The 18,854-nt window shown below is 41.2% G+C and overlaps 1 protein-coding gene across 1 annotated transcript in view; it reads right to left on the bottom strand.

Moving 5' to 3' along the window:
• Nucleotides 1–450: 450 nt before the first annotated feature.
• The window catches only part of LOC125242614, a 43,962-nt gene continuing 25,558 nt past the window's right edge, over nt 451–18,854 (bottom strand). The window contains exons 9-18 of the mRNA XM_048151417.1: nt 17,426–17,612; nt 8,659–8,801; nt 7,710–7,829; nt 7,083–7,287; nt 6,134–6,223; nt 3,965–4,167; nt 2,610–2,705; nt 1,503–1,643; nt 1,100–1,226; nt 451–623 (exon numbers count right to left, since the gene is read on the bottom strand). Coding sequence (XP_048007374.1) covers nt 538–623; nt 1,100–1,226; nt 1,503–1,643; nt 2,610–2,705; nt 3,965–4,167; nt 6,134–6,223; nt 7,083–7,287; nt 7,710–7,829; nt 8,659–8,801; nt 17,426–17,612 — 1,398 coding nt within the window. The 3' untranslated portion in view covers nt 451–537. The remainder of the gene's footprint in view (nt 624–1,099; nt 1,227–1,502; nt 1,644–2,609; nt 2,706–3,964; nt 4,168–6,133; nt 6,224–7,082; nt 7,288–7,709; nt 7,830–8,658; nt 8,802–17,425; nt 17,613–18,854) is intronic.

Here is an 18,854-nt window from a genome sequence, read left to right as displayed (position 1 = left end):
GACGTCATCTTAGTTTAGTTCTTTTGAAAGTTTTCGTTGTCATTGTTTTAGATATAAATACTGTCAAATAGTGTGCTTTATGTGTATTTAGCTTTATAAAATCTATTATGTAATGAAATAAATTGGTATTAAAATGAGATCATGGTACTTGCGAAAATAAGGGTTTCGCTAAGACAACTCTAGTCAAAGCCTATCTTATTTGGAGTCAAATGAAAGATTAATTTTACTTGAGCAACTTTTTATTTTGAATATAAGTATTTTGAGATTTGACAAATAAGTACCTATTTTAAGGTCAGCATCCTACATTTTAGTATCAATATTATTTAAACAGTTTACATTTTTAACTTATTGCGATAAAATTAGAGTAGCTTTTTACAGCAAACATTACCGCTGCAAATATCGTGTCTTTTACTAAATTTTATTCGGCGCCATAACTGCAGTTATCCATCATGATGGACCATGTCTCACAGGTCTTAAACATTGTTGCAACATTGGAGTATTTTTTACAATAAACCTGTGACCGGGGCTCTAAACAGGTCATATAACTCTGCCAGCTGCTTGTTCTTGCTGTCTTTTGACGCTGTGTATGTCGAGTCTTGTGTTAAGTTGCACGCTGGCGCCCCCTACACCGGATCATATCACAAAATTCTCAAAATATTGCTACCACATTAGAGTAGTAGTCGTTTTAAAGCAAACCTATGGCCGAGGTTCTAAACAAGTCATTTAACTCTGCCAGCTGCTTGTTCTTGCTCTGTAAAGGACACGCTGCGTATGTCGTGTCTTCGGTTGACGTGGACACAGGCGTCCTCTACACCGGACCATATCACGTCATAATCTGATTGCTACAACATTACATTAGGTAGTAGTAGTTTTAAAGCAAACCTGTGGCCGGGACTCCAAAGAAGCCATATAACTCTGCCAACTGTTTGTTCTTGCTCTGTCTTTCGACGCTTTCTGTTAACGTGCACACAGGCGCCTGCTACACTGAACCATGTCACATAATAATGTTATTGCTAGAACGTTTAGAATATTTTTTAGAGTAAACCTGTGGCCGGGGCTCTAAACAGGTCATATAACTCTGCCAGCTGCTTGTTCTTACTTTGTCCCTTGACGCTGCGTATGTCATGTCTTCTGTTGACGTGGACACGGGCGCCCTCTACACCGGACCACGCTTTGGCCGCGGATACAAGCTTGCTCCACGGCATCGGCCATTCTTTCCGAAGATACTGTATTAAATAAAGAAAACTTTATTACATAGAATTTTATTTTTGTATGTCACTACTGAGGTGTGCTCATAGTATATATAATAGAGAGTATTCTATTACATTTTAATTTAACAAAATGTATATGAAGTTGTTTGTATGTCACGCGTCGCACTTATTTATGACGCCTTACACTTCGTACAGTTTCATCTATTTTGAGTCTCAAAACTGTACATAGTAAGCATTTATTTGCTGTTATAATATTCAGTAAAGTAGGTATGTATTAGAAAATATAGTTACTTGGTCGAAGGGCCGTCGCCCGATATGAAACATGATGTACAGCAACGGAGCCTTGTGCAACGGGACGGAGTCGCTGGCCACCTGCAGCCCCAGTTCCGTGTATATCTTCTCGGAATGCAGCTGGAGGTGGTCGTAGATTACCTGAATCATGTTTGAGAGAAAATAAAATTGAATTGAAATCATTTATTTCAGACGTCAATAATAATAAATACATTAAAATTTATAAATACAGTTAAAATTACATTAAACTAATTTAAACCAAACCAACTAACATTAAATTAAATTCTAAATAACAACAAAATAAATTACATAAAATTAAAATGGCGGTTGAGCCTCACATGCACGCCTCACAACATCATCTTTGACCTTAAATACTTTACCTTTTGAACCGTCTGATCTATTCAGAGTTATTGGTTAAAATATATAATTAGAGAAAATAAAATTTGATAAATACTTGAGACATTAAATTTCTCTCTATCATCGATTTTTCACTTGCAACTTTCTTGGTCCTGATATCCTAACTCTTTGACCTATGGACATCAACTGATGGACTTCTACAGCTAGAAACTTTTGTGTTCCGACAAGGTTCGCATGATAGGTGTGTCGGTAAAAAGCTTAAAAAATAAATGTCCTAGGAAATTCCAAACCTTAGCAAATCATATTTATATAAATATGTATATATATCAGTTTTCATACAACTATCAGTTGTTCATTATAATGTGTTTTGTTTCTGTTTTGCTCTGCTTTTTACGTTTTGTGTTGTTTTGTGTTTGTTTTAAGTGTCAATGGGTACACTGAAAATCAGCGTCGTAAAACTATTAATGTGCCGCGACAAATGCTGAGTGTTATCCTTTTCCGAAACCACCCTCAGCACTGTAACTTCATTTATTTTCCTAGATTTAAGCCTACTTTGATGTTGTTGTAAATGTGTTTCGAATAAAGTCTCATTCATTAATATTGTGTAAGGAGATGCGGTACAAGCCTTGACGCCAAGCGCGCTTAGTCGTGTCGCGACTTGGACAGTTGAAAACGTTCGACCGAGAAATGCATAAGCATCGACCATCGACTTCTTGCACTCCCTAGTATCAAGTGAAAATCAAGTCTCACCCTGAGACTGTCTCGGCCAGGCGGCGTCATGAGGATCTGGCTGGTCAGAGCGGCTGCGTCGCTGGCTCGCTCGGCGTTGGATCCATTCACGTTGCCCTATAAATATAGATAATTTAATTTTTTTTTGCTTTCACGATTATTACACATATCTTATACTTTTAAACGAGCAATTCTTGTATATTTATTTATTTATTTATATATATATTTATTTACACTGACGATCTCGGAAACCGCTCTAACGATTTCGCAGAAATTTGTTATGTGGGGGTTTTTGGGGGTGAAAAATCGGTCTAACTTATCCTTAGGTCCCGGAAAACGCGAATTTTCGAGTTTTCATGCGTTTTTCTTCGCGCGCCATCTCGTGTGCAGTAGTTGTACTGTTAAGACAGAATTTTTTCGGTCGATGTAAGTACTATTTATTGCAAACACTAGATGGCGACACAGGTCAAGGCTAAAACGAATAGAAAATACACTATTTGAGTTTTTGTGGCGAAATGCGCGCCATCTCGTGTGGAGTAGTTGTGTTGTTAAGGCTGAGAATTCTTTCGCTCGATGTAGGTACTATTCATTTTTGAACTAGATGGCGACACATGTCAAGGATACGAAACAGAACCGAGCGAAGCTCGGTTGCCCAGATATTTATTTTTAAAATCGGGACTTAGTCAAACGCGATTAAGTCCAGATTTTAAAAATAATTATGGGCGGAAATCGTAAGGGTCTTCTAAGACAGTGCGACTAGTTGTTCTATGTTGCATGTGTATTAGTTACCTTTATCTGTGAAGCACAATCCTCGACGTTGGCCACTTTAATATCAAATTTTAAAACAGAACCAACCTCTTCATAGAACTCCGCAAACTCAGGAAGGTCCTCCAAACCGAACTGGTCGGATATCGTAAATGGCTTTTTAGACAGCGCCACCAGTTACAGACATAGTGCGAAAAGAATTGCCTTTCAGTCAGTCTCAGCACAAGATGTAAAGTCGCCGTCAATAGAATTTGTGAACAATGTAAACAAACCTTGTAGTCAAAATGTCTTTAATTTCCGTTCTAACTCATCATAATATACTGGCTTAATCTATGTGTTATATTAATCAATTCATATCACATTATCATCCTCAACCTTTAAAATAATAAAATTGTGCTAGAATATTGATATTTTATAATTATAATGGTTTGTTTACATTGTTGACATTTCTATTGACAGCGATTTTACTGACATTGACTGAACTAGCATGACAAATACGAAGGAAACCCTTTTCGCACTACACCTGCATGTTATTCTATCTCGCGTGCCTGTTTATGGTCTACGTCTATGGAGCACAATGCTTTGGCGATGGCTATTTAATACCAACTAACCTCTTCATAGAACTCCGCAAACTCAGGAAAGTCCTCCAGTCCAAACTGATCGGATATCGTAAAATTCTTCTTAGACAGTGCGACCAGTTGTTCTATCTCACGAGTATGCTTGTGGTCTTCGTCTATGGAGCATAAAGCTTCGGCGATGGCAATGGCGATTGAAGACGGCTGGCTGTGACTGCTATCGAAACTCTGCGGAGGGTCTGGGGATAGGAGAGTAAGTGGATCAACTTACGGAGTATACGATACAGATATAACAGATATGTATTTGAAGCCTCGTCTGTCAACAATAGTATATTGTGCAAGAATGGAGGTTAGGGGGATTTTGTCAACCAGTGTTAATAACCAGGGATGTAACGGAGTTCTGCTTCTGCTTCCGTTACTGCGGAACTTCCGTTTTGTTTTACACATCCGCTTCTGTTCCGGTTCTGTTATTTTTCAAACGGAAGTTGTAACGGATGTCGGAACCTAGCGCGACGGTGGGACTCATGCGGCGTACATCAAAGACCAACAGGTCTATACCTATCATTCGCTCATCTCTCCGCTTGCCACGTGCTGCGATACTAAACATTAATCGCTTCATTCCATTGCGCGCCAATATTTGTCCTGTCCACCTAGTTAGTAGCGAGTGAACAACTATTCAGTGGTGCAGGGCTTATCTACGATCCCCTTAGAAGCTCCCCTTAGATTTGTTTATTAAATACAGGTTACTTCTTTTACAATCACTCCATTTAATTTAAAAATTTAATTGTGTGCTAACAATTACACATATAATTTTTACTGGTTAGTTTTGGATTGTATTATACTACCTACGAGTAAGTTTTCTTTTCGTTTCTAAAACCTTTTACGGCATAATAAAGGTTTAAAAGGATTCTTATGTGATTTTTAGTGATTACCTAAACAACAAACAATCTTAAAGTTCAAGGTGATTTAAATTTTTGGATTGTAATGAATGATATACTTAAGATAAAATATCAGGTAACTTTTCTTTTCGTTTTTAAAACCTAAGTGGGCCTAAAGGCTGATTACAAACTGCTGATTACAGGCTGAACAGTAAACACCTAAAAGTTCTAGGTAATTTAATTAGTTTTGGTTTATGTTATACCTATGTGGTATTTTTTCATTTCGTTTTTAACATCTATAACTTCCGCTTCTGGTTCCGGTTCCGCTTCTGCTTCCGTTAAACTAAGTTCAAAACTTCCGCTTCCGCTTCCGGTTCCGTTAAAACCACATCCGTTACATCCCTGTTAATAACTCGCGACAGCCGCAGGACACGAGACACGAGTAGTTATAGACACGAGTTTAAAATCCTTACCTCCTGAGTTACACACAATATTTTTCATCACATTTGAGAGGAAAACACAGAGAAAAAAAACCATAACGCAAAACCTTCAATGAATGGCGGTGTTGTACAGCCCGTTGGCTATGGCAACGCGTTCAAGCGCAAATCGAGATGACCATCATAATTTCCAGCCAGATTGCAAATTATAGGGATTTATCTTTGTGAAATTTACAAAATAAATGTAAGATACACTGAAATAATTGTTAAACATAAATAAAATGCATTATTCATACCGTATAATATTTTTTTTAAACTTAATAGTCAAATTAGTTGTGCAAAAGAATCCTTGGCTGATTGAAACATCCTTTGCCTGAAGTATAGTACATTATTCTTCAGTACACGTATACGCAATGAGACCTTTAAACAGCAAATGTGATGAAAACCATATTCTGGTTTGGCAGCAGTTGTGAGTTAGTGTTAAGTTTTTTTTTAAATGTTTGAATAAACATTTATTCCATTTCATTAATTTATTCCTATCACTCATTACGATACGACGGGCAAAGTAGTTTAGTTTACTGTTCTATTTTGAGCATTTTTAATGCAAACAAATATGAAAACATAGTCGTGGTCAACGGGTATCCGAGGAATATAATTACCTAGTGCTAAACTATCATTCTACAAAAAATAATAAACAATTAACATCATACATTTATAGGTTCGTTAAGGCTAGTACATTACAGCTATTTCAAAGGTATTAAAGGTATTTTTAGGTATTAGGTAGGTAAAGGTATTTTTATATACTGTCTGTTTGTTTGTCCGTCTTTCACGGCAAAACGGAAAGACGAATTGATGTGTTATGACGTGGAAATATGGCATTTATTACTCACTTGTTTGTCCGAGGCCGGCGATCCTCACGGTCTTGGTGCGAGCTTTCGTCTCACTGGAGTGCTGAAGATCACCGTTTGCTTCGGACGCAGCTGCGAGAAACAGCAACAGTCATCTTTAATACGTGAAATCTTAGAACCCTTCCTTTTTAAATTACATTTTCAGTATAGGTGGTGTTTTTTTTTTACGCACTAGCGCGAGAAGTGATTCATTATATGCCAGGTCGAAACTTCGGAAGCTCATCTGTTCTGAAAAACGTCGTACGATACGCGTGCGAAAAGGAAATTCGTAACTCGTGTCGATTTATCGCCACTCGTTTCGAACTTCCTTTTATCGCACTAGTATCGTAATGTACTATTTAAACACGAGTAAAGTTATCGCTTTAGGGCCACACGCACCAACCTATTTTATATGGAATTTGACAGATGACAGTCCACTGACCCTGAGTTAAGTGGTTGGTGCAAGTGGGCCTTAGGTAGGTAGTAGTGAAGAGCGACAGAGATAGCACTAGTGGCCGCTCTAGGTACCATACAGTTACTCGTGCTCTCGATATATTCTCTACAGGTTATCTCACCAGATTTTTCCCTGGCTTCACTTGAGCATCGATACTTCACCGAGCGAGATAGCTAGACAGTTAGAGGGATCGAGATAGCACTAGTCGCTCTAGAAGGTTCTCTCCGGCTTGTACGTCGTCTTAGAGCTTGGTGAGCAGCGCCTGCAGCCCTGCACGAGCGAGATAGCTAGAGAGGGACGGAGACAGCACTAGTCGCTCTAGAAGGTTCTCTCACGGGCTCGCTCGCGGGCTTGCTGCCTGCGCGCCCACTGCAGCACGTCGTCGTAGAGCTTGGTGAGCAGCGCCTGCAGCAGCACGGAGGCGCCTACACACCTGCACGAGCGAGATAGCTAGTGAGGGAGGGAGGCAGCACTAGTCGCTCTAGAAGGTTCTCTCACCGGCTTGCTCGCGGGCTTGCTGCCTGCGCGCCCACTGCAGCACGTCGTCGTAGAGCTTGGTGAGCAGCGCCTGCAGCAGTACTGAAGCGCCGACCGGGCCCGCGCTCGAGCCTATGCAGCTCTGCACGCAGCCGCACGCCAAGACGAATGAGCGCGGGATGCACGGCCAAGAGCGGGAGATGCAGGTTATGCAGAGCGACATCGTCTGGAAATGTTAGGATTAGGTGATGTTTCCCACAAAGATAAAATAGTTCTGGCCTGTTAGTAAAGGTAATTTAGCTTCTAATGCAACTAAGCGGGCGATTCCGATCTATGTAAGTAAATGGTAAATATTGTCTATGTTTTGTAAGATCCTCTTTTTGGCACATGACTGCGCCTGTAGAAAGTAAACGCGCACGACTCACTAAAATCATAATATACTTTTACCTGATATTTAGTTAGGTGTCCTGTGCATAAGTCATACGTCATACAATCTATTCGATGAATTCGTTAATAATAATCGCTAGATTTGGCAAATAATACCCACGTTTTAGCCACATCGCGTTAAACTAGACTCTAGATGTGTCGAAAAAAATGGATCACACAGCTCAAAGATAGCTGTCTTCTTCACAGACTAAGCTGACATACCTGGTACATAGAGGCACCGCTTTGGACAGCTTTCACAAGCACAGGCGGTATGAACTGTAGCACAGTACCGACAAGTCCCAGCAATGCTGCTAGCCAGGGCGGTCGCCGGTCACACCACACCTGTATTTCAGAAACATATATTATTGATAAATAAAAACCGGCCAAGAGCGTGTCGGGCCAGGCTCAGTGTAGGGTTCCGTAGTTTTCTGTATTTTTCTCAAAAACTATTGAACCTATCAAGTTCAAAACAATTTTCCTAGAAAGTGTTTATAAAGTTCTACTTTTGTGATTTTTTACATATTTTTTAAACATATGGTTCAAAAGTTAGAGGCGGGGACACACTTTTTTTTCCTTTAGGAGCGATTATTTCCGAAAATATTAATATTATCAAAAACGATTTTTATAAACCCTTATTCATTATTAAATACCTATCCAAAAATATATCACACGTTGGGGTTGGAATAAAAAAAAATATCAGTCCCCACTTTACATGTAGGGGGGGTACCCCAATAAAACATTTTTTCCATTATTTATTTTTGCACTTTGTCGGCGTGATTGATATACATATTTGTACCAAATTTCAGCTTTCTAGTGCTAACGGTTACTGAGATTATCCGCGGACGGGCGGACGAACGGACAGACATGGCGAAACTATAAGGGTTCCTAGTTGACTACGGAACCCTAAAAAACCTAAGAAACAAAAAGAGAAGAGGCAGAATTGAGACTTCCATACACGTCTCTTACTGAAACATTAAAATTTTCGCTGTAATACAAAGTTGACCTGTCTTTTATCTAAGCATGAGGCCCAGTCTCTGCTGGAAACCTCGAGCGCGTAACACAGTGTCGACGAGTTCAGCCTTACTACGGATCGTACCCTATGTGAAAACCTACCTAACTAAGGTCGTTCGACCGTTCTACATCGTTCGTTGAATCGTAGTGACTACTGTACCTGTCTTTTATCTAAGCATGAGGCCCAGTCTCTGTTGGAAACCTCGAGCGCGTAACACAGTGTCGACTTGAGTTCAGCCTTACTTCCGATCGTGGCTAGCACGTATGTGAGCGCGCCTGCCGCTCGCGCGTATTGCTCGCCCGCTGAAAATGTTATATTTGACATGTTAAAATCGCAATGTCAAATTCCAGGGGCCCATTTCTCGAACAATTTTGTTTCTCAAAGCTGAAAGTTACAATTTACAAGCGGTAGTCAATGTATATAATATGACAAATTGAAAAGAGACTTCTGCTGTAACTTGTAACTTTCAGCTTGCTATGATAACCCCGGTGAATAGTTGAATATGGTTGTCTTAGACAGTATTAGATATACAAGAAGTTACAACTAGTTACAAGTTCACTGCCTTTATGTAGCCAAATAGTTAAATTTGTCATAGACAATGAGGCAGTTAAAGGAAATTTCCTTCCATATAATTTCTTACTGTCTTAAGTTTTTGTCCATTGTCGTCTCCATAAAAGTTTTAAGACGCAACAGGAGGGGTCAATTTTGCTCTATGTCCTCCCTGGTTTTTGAAGCTAGAGCAATTTTTTTTTCAGCACAATCATTCCAGATTATTATTATTTTTATCAGTGTCGAATCGTTTTGATTTTTAAAGACAATAACTACTGTACAATCGCCCTCGAGTAGGGAAATTGTAGTTGAGAAAATCTAACGATCTATGCCAGTGAAAGCGAATCAAATCGAAAGGCCAACTCACCCTGTCTCCGCTCGGCGAACAGCTGGTCGGTACCGACTCTCCTCGATGGCGGGCTGGTGCTGGAGACGTCGCGGGGAGGGCCTTGATCACCTCAATCGACAATTTTAGCGAGTTTCTGATTTTCGCGACGAACGAGCTTGCGCACAGGGCAATGAGCAGCCATCAAATCGATCTACCTTCAACTGGCTTTTATAAATGTCCAATTAATTCGAAGAAACTACCCTACGTACTGTCGCTAATAGATTTGCGTTCCATTTTACGATATAAGAGAAAGGACATGAATTCAAAAATACCTAAATATATACCTAAACTAAAGTGAGTATGGTGTCCGGATCGATCATTCCGCCCACCAAATACGAAGTATTTTAAGAATAAGCTAGTCTATGGGTAAAGGGCACACCTTTACCAGAGGTCGTTGTATTAGACCTGACTGTGACCGAAGTGTGGCTACGCGAGAGGTTCCGTCCTTGCCCGGATGCAACGATACTATACGACCAAGTGACCAATGAAGCGGTTTCAGTTGTTCATCTTTAATTAATACTAATGCACCGAGCTTGGGCTCATCAATATCTGAATGCCATTTCGCGCGTGGACTCAACGTATGCAAGTACTCTAAATGCCATCGCTTCCAAAAATCGCGGTGAAGTTTCTGTACTAGCTGCCAGCGATTTGAGATGGACATATTCGTTTCGATGGTTGAAGTGTCTACGAGCGAAGTCAAGGGCTCTAAGGTGAGAAAATGTCCCGGCGTTAGCACGGACATGTCATTAGGATCAGAGCTCATCTCACAGAGTGGCCGTGAGTTGAGCGTGGACTCGATTTGAGCTGCCACCGTCAGAAATTCTTCGTAAGTTAAGATTTGGTTTCCTACAACGCGAGCGAGATGTGTTTTAAATGATTTAATATTAGATTCCCACAGGCCGCCGAAATGGGATGCGGCTGGTGGATTGAAAGAGAATTCGATATTCTCACGAGAAACCGCCTCTTGCATGAGTGGCAGCAATGCGTTATAAGCTCCTACGAAATTCGTACCCCGGTCACAATGTATGCGCTGGCAACGGCCACGACGAGCGATAAATCGACGCAAGGCAGCGAGAAAGGCTTCTGTGGTTAGTCCTATAACAAGTTCGATATGAGAGGCCTTAGTCGCGAAACATATGAATAAACATACGTGTGTTTTAAAGGGCCTGGCTCCACGATAACGTTTAATGTACGTGGGAAAGGGACCCGCGAAGTCGACCCCTATACACGAGAAAGGCTTTACTTGCGAAATTCGAGTCTTAGGGAGATCTGCCATGCGAGGCACCAAAGGTTTTGGATTAGCGCGAAAGCATTTTATACATTTCGATAGGCGAGAACTAATTACACGTTTAGATGCGAGGATCCAAAAATTTTGTGCGATCAGGAAATGGAGTGTGCGTAACCCCGGATGTTGATTATCATTGTGTACTTGGTCGACAACGAGGTGCGTCATACGGTCCTGGCTGGGGAGAAGTAAGGGGTGCTTGCAATCATAATCAAGTTCGGAGTGAACCAGTCTACCGCCCACCCTCAACAAGCCTGACCTATCGATAAAGACGCTTAGTTTTTTGAATTGCTTGGGCAATTTTTTACCTGTTTTTAAGGCATTAAACTCGTCAGAAAATGACTTTTCTTGAGTTAGTTTTACTAGATGTGTAAGAGCACCGTCGAGTTCCGATTGAACAAGCGGGCCGAAACGTCTACTGTCAGGGGAGCGACAGTTATTTACGAAACGAAGAATGTAAGCGACGACGCGCTTAGTTTTATTCAGACTTGAATGTCTGGATAAGAAATCGTCAAGCTGATTGACAGCAATGAACAGTGTGGTCTGCTTGAGAACACTTCGTTCTTCCGATAGATCCGATTGCGATTCGATGGTTGATGGTGGCTTTGGCCAACAGCTACTGTCAAGTGCTAACCAAGCGGGGCCTGTCCACCATAAAGGGTGGTTTACAAGTTCTCGGACGGTTACTCCGCGAGAGGCACAATCGGCAGGATTGGTTTCTGACGTGACATGGCGCCAATGACCAGCCGGTATTTTGTCCTGTATGTGGCTTACGCGATTACTGACGTAAGTCTTCCAACGATGCGATGGCGAGCGTAACCAAGAGAGTGTTACGGTAGAATCTGACCAACAGAATACGTCTTCAAATTTGATGTCTCTGTCGTAGATCTCCTTTACGTGTACAACGAGGTCTGTCAGCAAAACTGCAGCGCAAAGTTCCAGTCGAGGAATAGAGGTGCGTTTCAAGGGCGAGACTTTGCAGCGTGACATTATCAAATGGGTGGTGATGCTACCATCACCGTGCTCGATGCGAAAGTAAATGACCGCTGAGTATCCTGCTTCAGAAGCGTCACAGAAGCCATGCAGTTGAACACTGCAGGGCTTCGTCGATAGGATGAATCGAGGTATCTCGAGAGACGACAATAACTCGAGATCTGTACGATAACGAAGCCAGCTTTGGTTGATGTTGGGGGGTGCTACCACGTCCCAATCCAGACCAAGAGTCCAAAGATCTTGTATTATGCGTTTAAACGAGAGTGTCAAGGGTGTAAGAAACCCAAGAGGGTCAAATATGCGCGCCAATTCTGAAAGAATGTTTCTTTTGGTGCACTTTTCATGAAGCGGATTGACAGTGAAGGTGAACGCGTCTGTGGACGGGTTCCACTCCATACCGAGCACCTTAACAGGAGATGTCGGTTCCGAATCGAAAGAGAGCGTCTTATTATGACAATGGGCTGGGTCGAGACTCTCGAGCAGACGGGGACAGTTACTCGACCACTTACGGAGTTCAAAACATCCCCTCTCTAAGATCTTTATGACCTGAGACTGAAGGTCGAGCGCTGATTCGACAGATTCAGCGCCTGTCACTACGTCGTCGACGTAAATGTCCCGTTTAAGGACTTCAGCTGCACGAGGATATTCTTTGCCTTCGTCGATGGCTAATTGGATCAATGCACGAATTGCGAGAAAGCTAGATGAAGACATACCGTATGTCACGGTATTTAAGCGAAATTCTTGTATAGGTTCATCGAGTGAGAACCTGAACAAAATGCGTTGAAAGTCTCGATCACTAAGAGAGACTAAGATTTGTCGATACATTTGACGTATGTCGGCTGTGAAGACAACCGCATGCAAACGAAAACGAAGTAATATCGAAACGAGATCAGATTGCAGTTTCGATCCAACCAGCACCTGATCATTCATCGAGGGACCTCCAGCAGGCTGAGCAGTAGCGTCGAAAACTACCCTCAATTTGGTAGTGGAGCTGCTGGGCTTAAGCACGCAGAAATGTGCCAAGTGGTAAGCTCGGCCATCCGATCGAGGTGCGACCGGGTCCATATGTCCAGCATCGAGATAATCACGCATAAAGTTATTGTATTCTGTCCGAAGTTCCGGTTCACGAGAGAGTCTCTTTTCGAGAGAGTTTAGGCGGCGCTCGGCAAGAGCGCGCGAGTCACCAAAATGCGGATCGACGTTTCGGAACGGTAAGTTCACGATATATCGTCCGTTCGGGTCACGTGTATGAGTCGAGGCGAATATTTTCTCGCACATGACTTCATCGTCAGTTAAAGGCGAAGCCTTCGGAAGACTTTCTATCTCCCAAAATTTTCGAATTTGGGAATCGAGCGATTCGATTGAGCAAAACAACGAAGTTTGCGAATGGGGAGTGGCGGAAGGAGCGCTTCCCATGACTACCCAACCAAGTTTGGTCTCAAAGATTGTGGGTCCGTTATCACATTCGTGGCGGTTACCCATGAAGATTTTACAAAAAACATCTACTCCCACTAAGATGTCGATACCCCCAGGTTTGTCAAAGTTAGAGTCGGCGAGATCGAATGCGTTGACGCATGGCAAACGGTCGATGTCAATTTTTACTGCAGGCTGATCGCTGCAGATTTTGGGTGCGACAATGGCTTCGATGCACATTTCGAAGTCAGACTTCATGCTGCGAATATTAAGAGTGGTATAGGAGGTCGACAATGTTGACACCTCACATACACCCTCGATCGAGGAGTATTTATGTCGAATCGGAAGTCCAAGTCGCTGGGCGCAACGACGCGTGATGAGATTGGGCTGACTGCAATTGTCTATGACAAGACGAATTTTTTGATAACTACCGAAATTATCGAGTACCTCCACGTATGCTGTGGCAAAAAGCGAAATTTGACCCACAGGTGCTGAACCAGACGCAATCATGGTCACCTGTTTATCAGGCACCTGCGTCGGGGTATCGAGAAGCGAAGACGACGAGCAAGTCGCGGCGCCAGGGCTAGTGGCGGCCGAGGAGCCGACACTGACCTTGGGCTTACCACCATCGACATCGAAATGAATAGTAGTGTGGTGGGCGACGTTACATTTCAAACAACGAGATTTCGATGGGCAAGTTTTGACTACGTGTCCCGAGCGTAAGCAGTTGACGCAGAGCCGATTGTCCTTGACAACAGAAAAACGCTCGTGAGGAGTCTTGTTCCGATATTCAATGCATTTAGCAAGATCATGATTCGACTTGCACAACGCACAACACGGTTCAATCGGAGCGGCGCTAGTGGCCACTAACGTTTTATAGACGGCGGCCGCAGGAGTACGTTCCTGTGTCGCGCGCCAGGCGGCGGCGCGCGGCGCGGCGGGCGCGCGCGCGGGCGCCCGGGCGCGGCGGCGGGCGCGCGCGGCGGCCAAGCGGCGACACTCTCTGTGAGCGAGGCGAGTTCCAAAGCTTGACCGGCCTTATTCACATATTCCAACAACGACTCGAAAGAAGGTACATCCTTGCTGTCGTTCTGCAACTCAAAACGACGGCGGGTGTCCTGGTCCAATTTATTGATCAACAAATAGAACAATGGGAAGTCCCAATCGTTGACGGGAAATCTTAAGTTTTTCAAAACCGCGATGTTTTCTTTGAAGGTGTCTACCAGTCGACGTAATTCACTGGGAGAATTAGATTTCAACGAAGCGTTCTGAATTTCCTCCCAATGACGAAAAGCTAATTTTCGTTTGTTGTTGTATCGATCGATCAAGGCCGCGTAGGCATCTAAATAATTGCTATCCGATAAAGGAAAACCTTTTAACAATTGCAATGGTTCACCCGAAAGAAGTGTCATCAAAATTGAGAACCGCTCAATATTTGACAGTCGTTTGTTTTGATGTACCATTGTGTTAAACATATCGTAAAATGTTCCCCATGATTTAATATTGCCATCGAAGTGGACAAGATTCAGGCGAGGCAACTTGACGGACAAATCGGTTCTATTTGTCTCGCCCTCGGTAGTGGTCACGGAGGACAACGAAGTGTGAATTTCAATTATTTGAAAATATTTGTCGTCAAATTCTTGACGCACGACATCCTCCTGTTCTAACTCGTTCGCATCTATTATTTCCGAAATGAGTTTCATGTGGTGGGTTTCAAAACTAGAACAATAGCTGTCTATTTTACTAAATCTAGACATAAACAACGGTAGTCGCGAGGAATCGACCTTAGCCTGTAATCCGGCCGCTAAACATTCATCGATCCGTTTGATCGATATTTCACGTTTTAATTGCAAATTACGACGTGCGAGTGCCTTAGACATTGTCACTTCAAATATGTAATAACCACGTTAATCTAATGTAAATGTAACCTATTCGACATATAAAACAACTTGTAGTACAAACAATTTTCAACCTTATTTACTATGGTGTAAGGTCCACCAGCTACGACACTATTACAGAAAAATATTTCTTTCAATTGATAAGTGAGAGTAATTATTTATAACGATGAGTGCCTAAACTAACGTATTATTTTTAAATGAGTTTAATAAAGGGAAGACAAAAACACTAGTTAGGTAAATTATTTCAATTAGAAAAACAAGCAGTTCGGTTCGCAGTGATATGTGCTGCCGTTGGAAAATAGACCCTAATGGATAGGAGTTAAGTCCGCGAATACTTTGTGGGCTTGTGCCGATTATGAGTACGTAACGTAATTAATTATTTAGCAGAAAGTAGTTAATTGATTAGGATTAAAAACTATGTGATTTGCCTATGTGAATAATAATGGACATCTATCTGTGGTCATTATTCAATAATAATGCACGATATATGTATAGACTAAATACGTGGTAAACAATATTACTAATTTATCTTATGTTTTCGTACTATTATGTAAATTATATTTGTCTAACTATTATGTATTATCCACTTTACAAAATAACAATAACTAAATGTAATTATCGCTATTCTTAAAGTCCCAATTCAATACTATGTAGGTTGGTTATTATTACGTAATCACAAAAATAGCACGCGGTGCAGTGTTATCCGACCAAATTACGAAGTATCCTATTTTAACGGGTTATGACAACAAATTTAACACCTACTTTATTTGGTCGTATAATATGATTGCATCATCAATTTTGATCGTTCGAAAATCGAAATTTGAAATAACTTAGTATCCAGAAAGTTCCTGTTTTGAGGTAATTATGTCTAAAGCAGTTGAAATCAAGTTGAAATGAATGATTACTTATTGTCGGACTTTGGAAGCTAGGTAGGTACGAAAGCGAAGTGATCGATTGCAAAGATTAAGTATGTAATTTTGCGATGTATCTATGTATGTATATGAGCGAAACGAAACTAACGATATTATGGTAACGAAACGAAATTAGCGACAGTTTTAACGAAACGAAAGTGGTTCTACGTCACTCCTGGCCCCGAGACAGGTTAGCTGTTCTCAGTTTTAGGAGGATCCGCGGTCGAAGGAACAAATGTACAATCGCCCTCGAGTAGGGAAATTGTAGTTGAGAAAATCTAACGATCTATGCCAGTGAAAGCGAATCAAATCGAAAGGCCAACTCACCCTGTCTCCGCTCGGCGAACAGCTGGTCGGTACCGACTCTCCTCGATGGCGGGCTGGTGCTGGAGACGTCGCGGGGAGGGCCTTGATCACCTCAATCGACAATTTTAGCGAGTTTCTGATTTTCGCGACGAACGAGCTTGCGCACAGGGCAATGAGCAGCCATCAAATCGATCTACCTTCAACTGGCTTTTATAAATGTCCAATTAATTCGAAGAAACTACCCTACGTACTGTCGCTAATAGATTTGCGTTCCATTTTACGATATAAGAGAAAGGACATGAATTCAAAAATACCTAAATATATACCTAAACTAAAGTGAGTATGGTGTCCGGATCGATCAACTACTCTAAACTAACTAACTAACTAAAATAGTTAGTTAGTTTATATAACTAACTATTTTAGTAATTAAATATGGCTTTGCGATACAAAGAGAATCTTGGCCTCCACCTATCCCGATCCTGCGCAGCTTCCTGCCAATCATCGGCTTGTAGCTGACACAGATCCGCCATCACACTGTCTTCCCAGCGGTATCTGGGCCGACCCGCCTAAAGACAATAAAGCCCATAAAAATTTCCAAAAACGGCCTTTTTCTTTATGGCGCAAAAAAAGAAATTGGTAACAATTAGCCAAAAAAACTATAGCGGTCCGATACAGATTATTTCATTTTTATTCCGATCCTCAAATTTCGTTCCGATTGATAAAGTTTTCGAGGAAGAAACAGTCGAGAGCGGCACTTCGATTTTAAAGGTTTCTTCGCCATATCTTTTAACTGAGTTGTTCTTAATGGACAGAGGAGATTAATGGAAAGCATATAAAACTAAAATTACCTAATGGAAAGGGGAGCTCCTTCCCATTTATCTCCTGGGGACCTCCTGTTGCGTCTTAAGAGCTATTCGTAGTACAAAGAAAGCCAAACAGTGATTTACTTACTTTTAGTGTTGATTTTATTCATACTAATATTATAAATGGGAAAGTGTGTGTCTGTTTTTTTGTCCGTCTTTCACGGCAACACGGAGCGACGAATTGATGTGTGTTTTTTAAGTAGAAAATAGTTGAAGGGATGAAGAGTGAAATAGCTTTTTGTCTCTTTCTAACGCGAGCAAAGCCACGGGCAAAAGGTAATGCTTTATATGTTAATGAAGTAAAGTTTAATTTTTCTTACAATTGCTATCTCCTTTAAAATTGCAATACCCATCGGCAGTGCACAAGAAACCGTCGCAACGAGTCTTGGTTCCCTCCACGTTGTACCACAGCCCGTTAGCCGGCCATTTTGAGTTCTCTTCAGACATGTTGCGAATGGCCTCGATGAGGAGTAAGCGGGCGAGGTGGCAGTTACGCATCATTATGACCTGTAATAGTGGGTAGATTTCTATAACTGCAGTAATACCCATATCAATTAATGTTAGTAAGTATTGTGTCATAATATTTAACATAAGATATTGTATATAAAGATATTGAATGCTTGAGATCTGATCGGTTAAAGGGAAGCTCAAGAGTTTTACAACTTTATTAGTCCATGGGCCAGCTGGTCTAATTTTGCCAAACGGTATAATTTGGGGGTACTAAGTTTCCTTTTTACAGCAGTTAGGTAGGCCTATAAGGATGTTAAAAAACCATGATTGCCATCTCAAAATGGTAGCTAAACAAAATGGCCGCCAATCCAAGATGGCGGATATTGAGTTTTAAAAAATCGACCATAACTCCAGAAGTATTGGTCCGATTTCATTTTTATTTTTTTTAAACGAAAGCTCTTTTTCTGTACTTAAATACTTGTCATATTCATTGTTTCGCTAAATTCAACCATTAGTTAGTAATTAACGAAAAATATAAAAAAAAATATCTTTTTTTCTAAAACTTTCTGTCAAAAATCATGTTTCTACAAAATACCTTGCATATTCTAATAAATATTTAAATTCAAAAAAATAGTGCCATTAATCACCTTTAATTTGATGTATAAAAGATACATATTTAATTTACAAAAACACATAGAGGCTAAATTTAAAGCTGCCTTCGTTGAAATTCACCGTTGTGCATACAGTACTAAAAGATGTGTGCAGTTGGGGTGCATACAGTACTAAAAGATGTTGTAGAGTACAAATATGCTGCTTTTAGTTTATTTTAGCAATTATACAATTAGAATAATAGTTTATGTTAATAGAACATGATAGTATCCATGAGTTTGTAGATATTCGATAGTACTAGGATAAAATTTGTTTAGATACCATATGTGCAACACACCTCAATGATGAAAATTAAGTATTTAAGTGTACTAGGTATATAACTAACATGTGTCGAGACTGTAGAACCATTAACCTTTTGACCGCCACGGACGGCCACGGTGGTCACCGGAAATTCTTGCCAAGGACGCCAACGATACGGACGCCAAATGAAATAAAATTGGGACTCCGTAATGCCTAATTACGCTCATATATTCGCGAATTCGCAATGCAATTCTGTTGCGATTGTGCCTGGGAGACGGAATACTCCGTCATCATCTTGCGTATAAGGGTTAGATCGTATTCCGGATTGAAAATCGTTCCGCATTCAAGGACTCTCAGATTTGAAAAAAAAAACCTACGCACGAGCGGGTT

Source organism: Leguminivora glycinivorella, chromosome 3, assembly GCF_023078275.1.
Source record: "Leguminivora glycinivorella isolate SPB_JAAS2020 chromosome 3, LegGlyc_1.1, whole genome shotgun sequence".
NCBI lineage: Eukaryota > Metazoa > Arthropoda > Insecta > Lepidoptera > Tortricidae > Leguminivora > Leguminivora glycinivorella.
The sequence above is the reverse complement of the archived record's forward strand: the minus strand, read 5'-3'. Positions and strand labels throughout refer to the sequence as shown.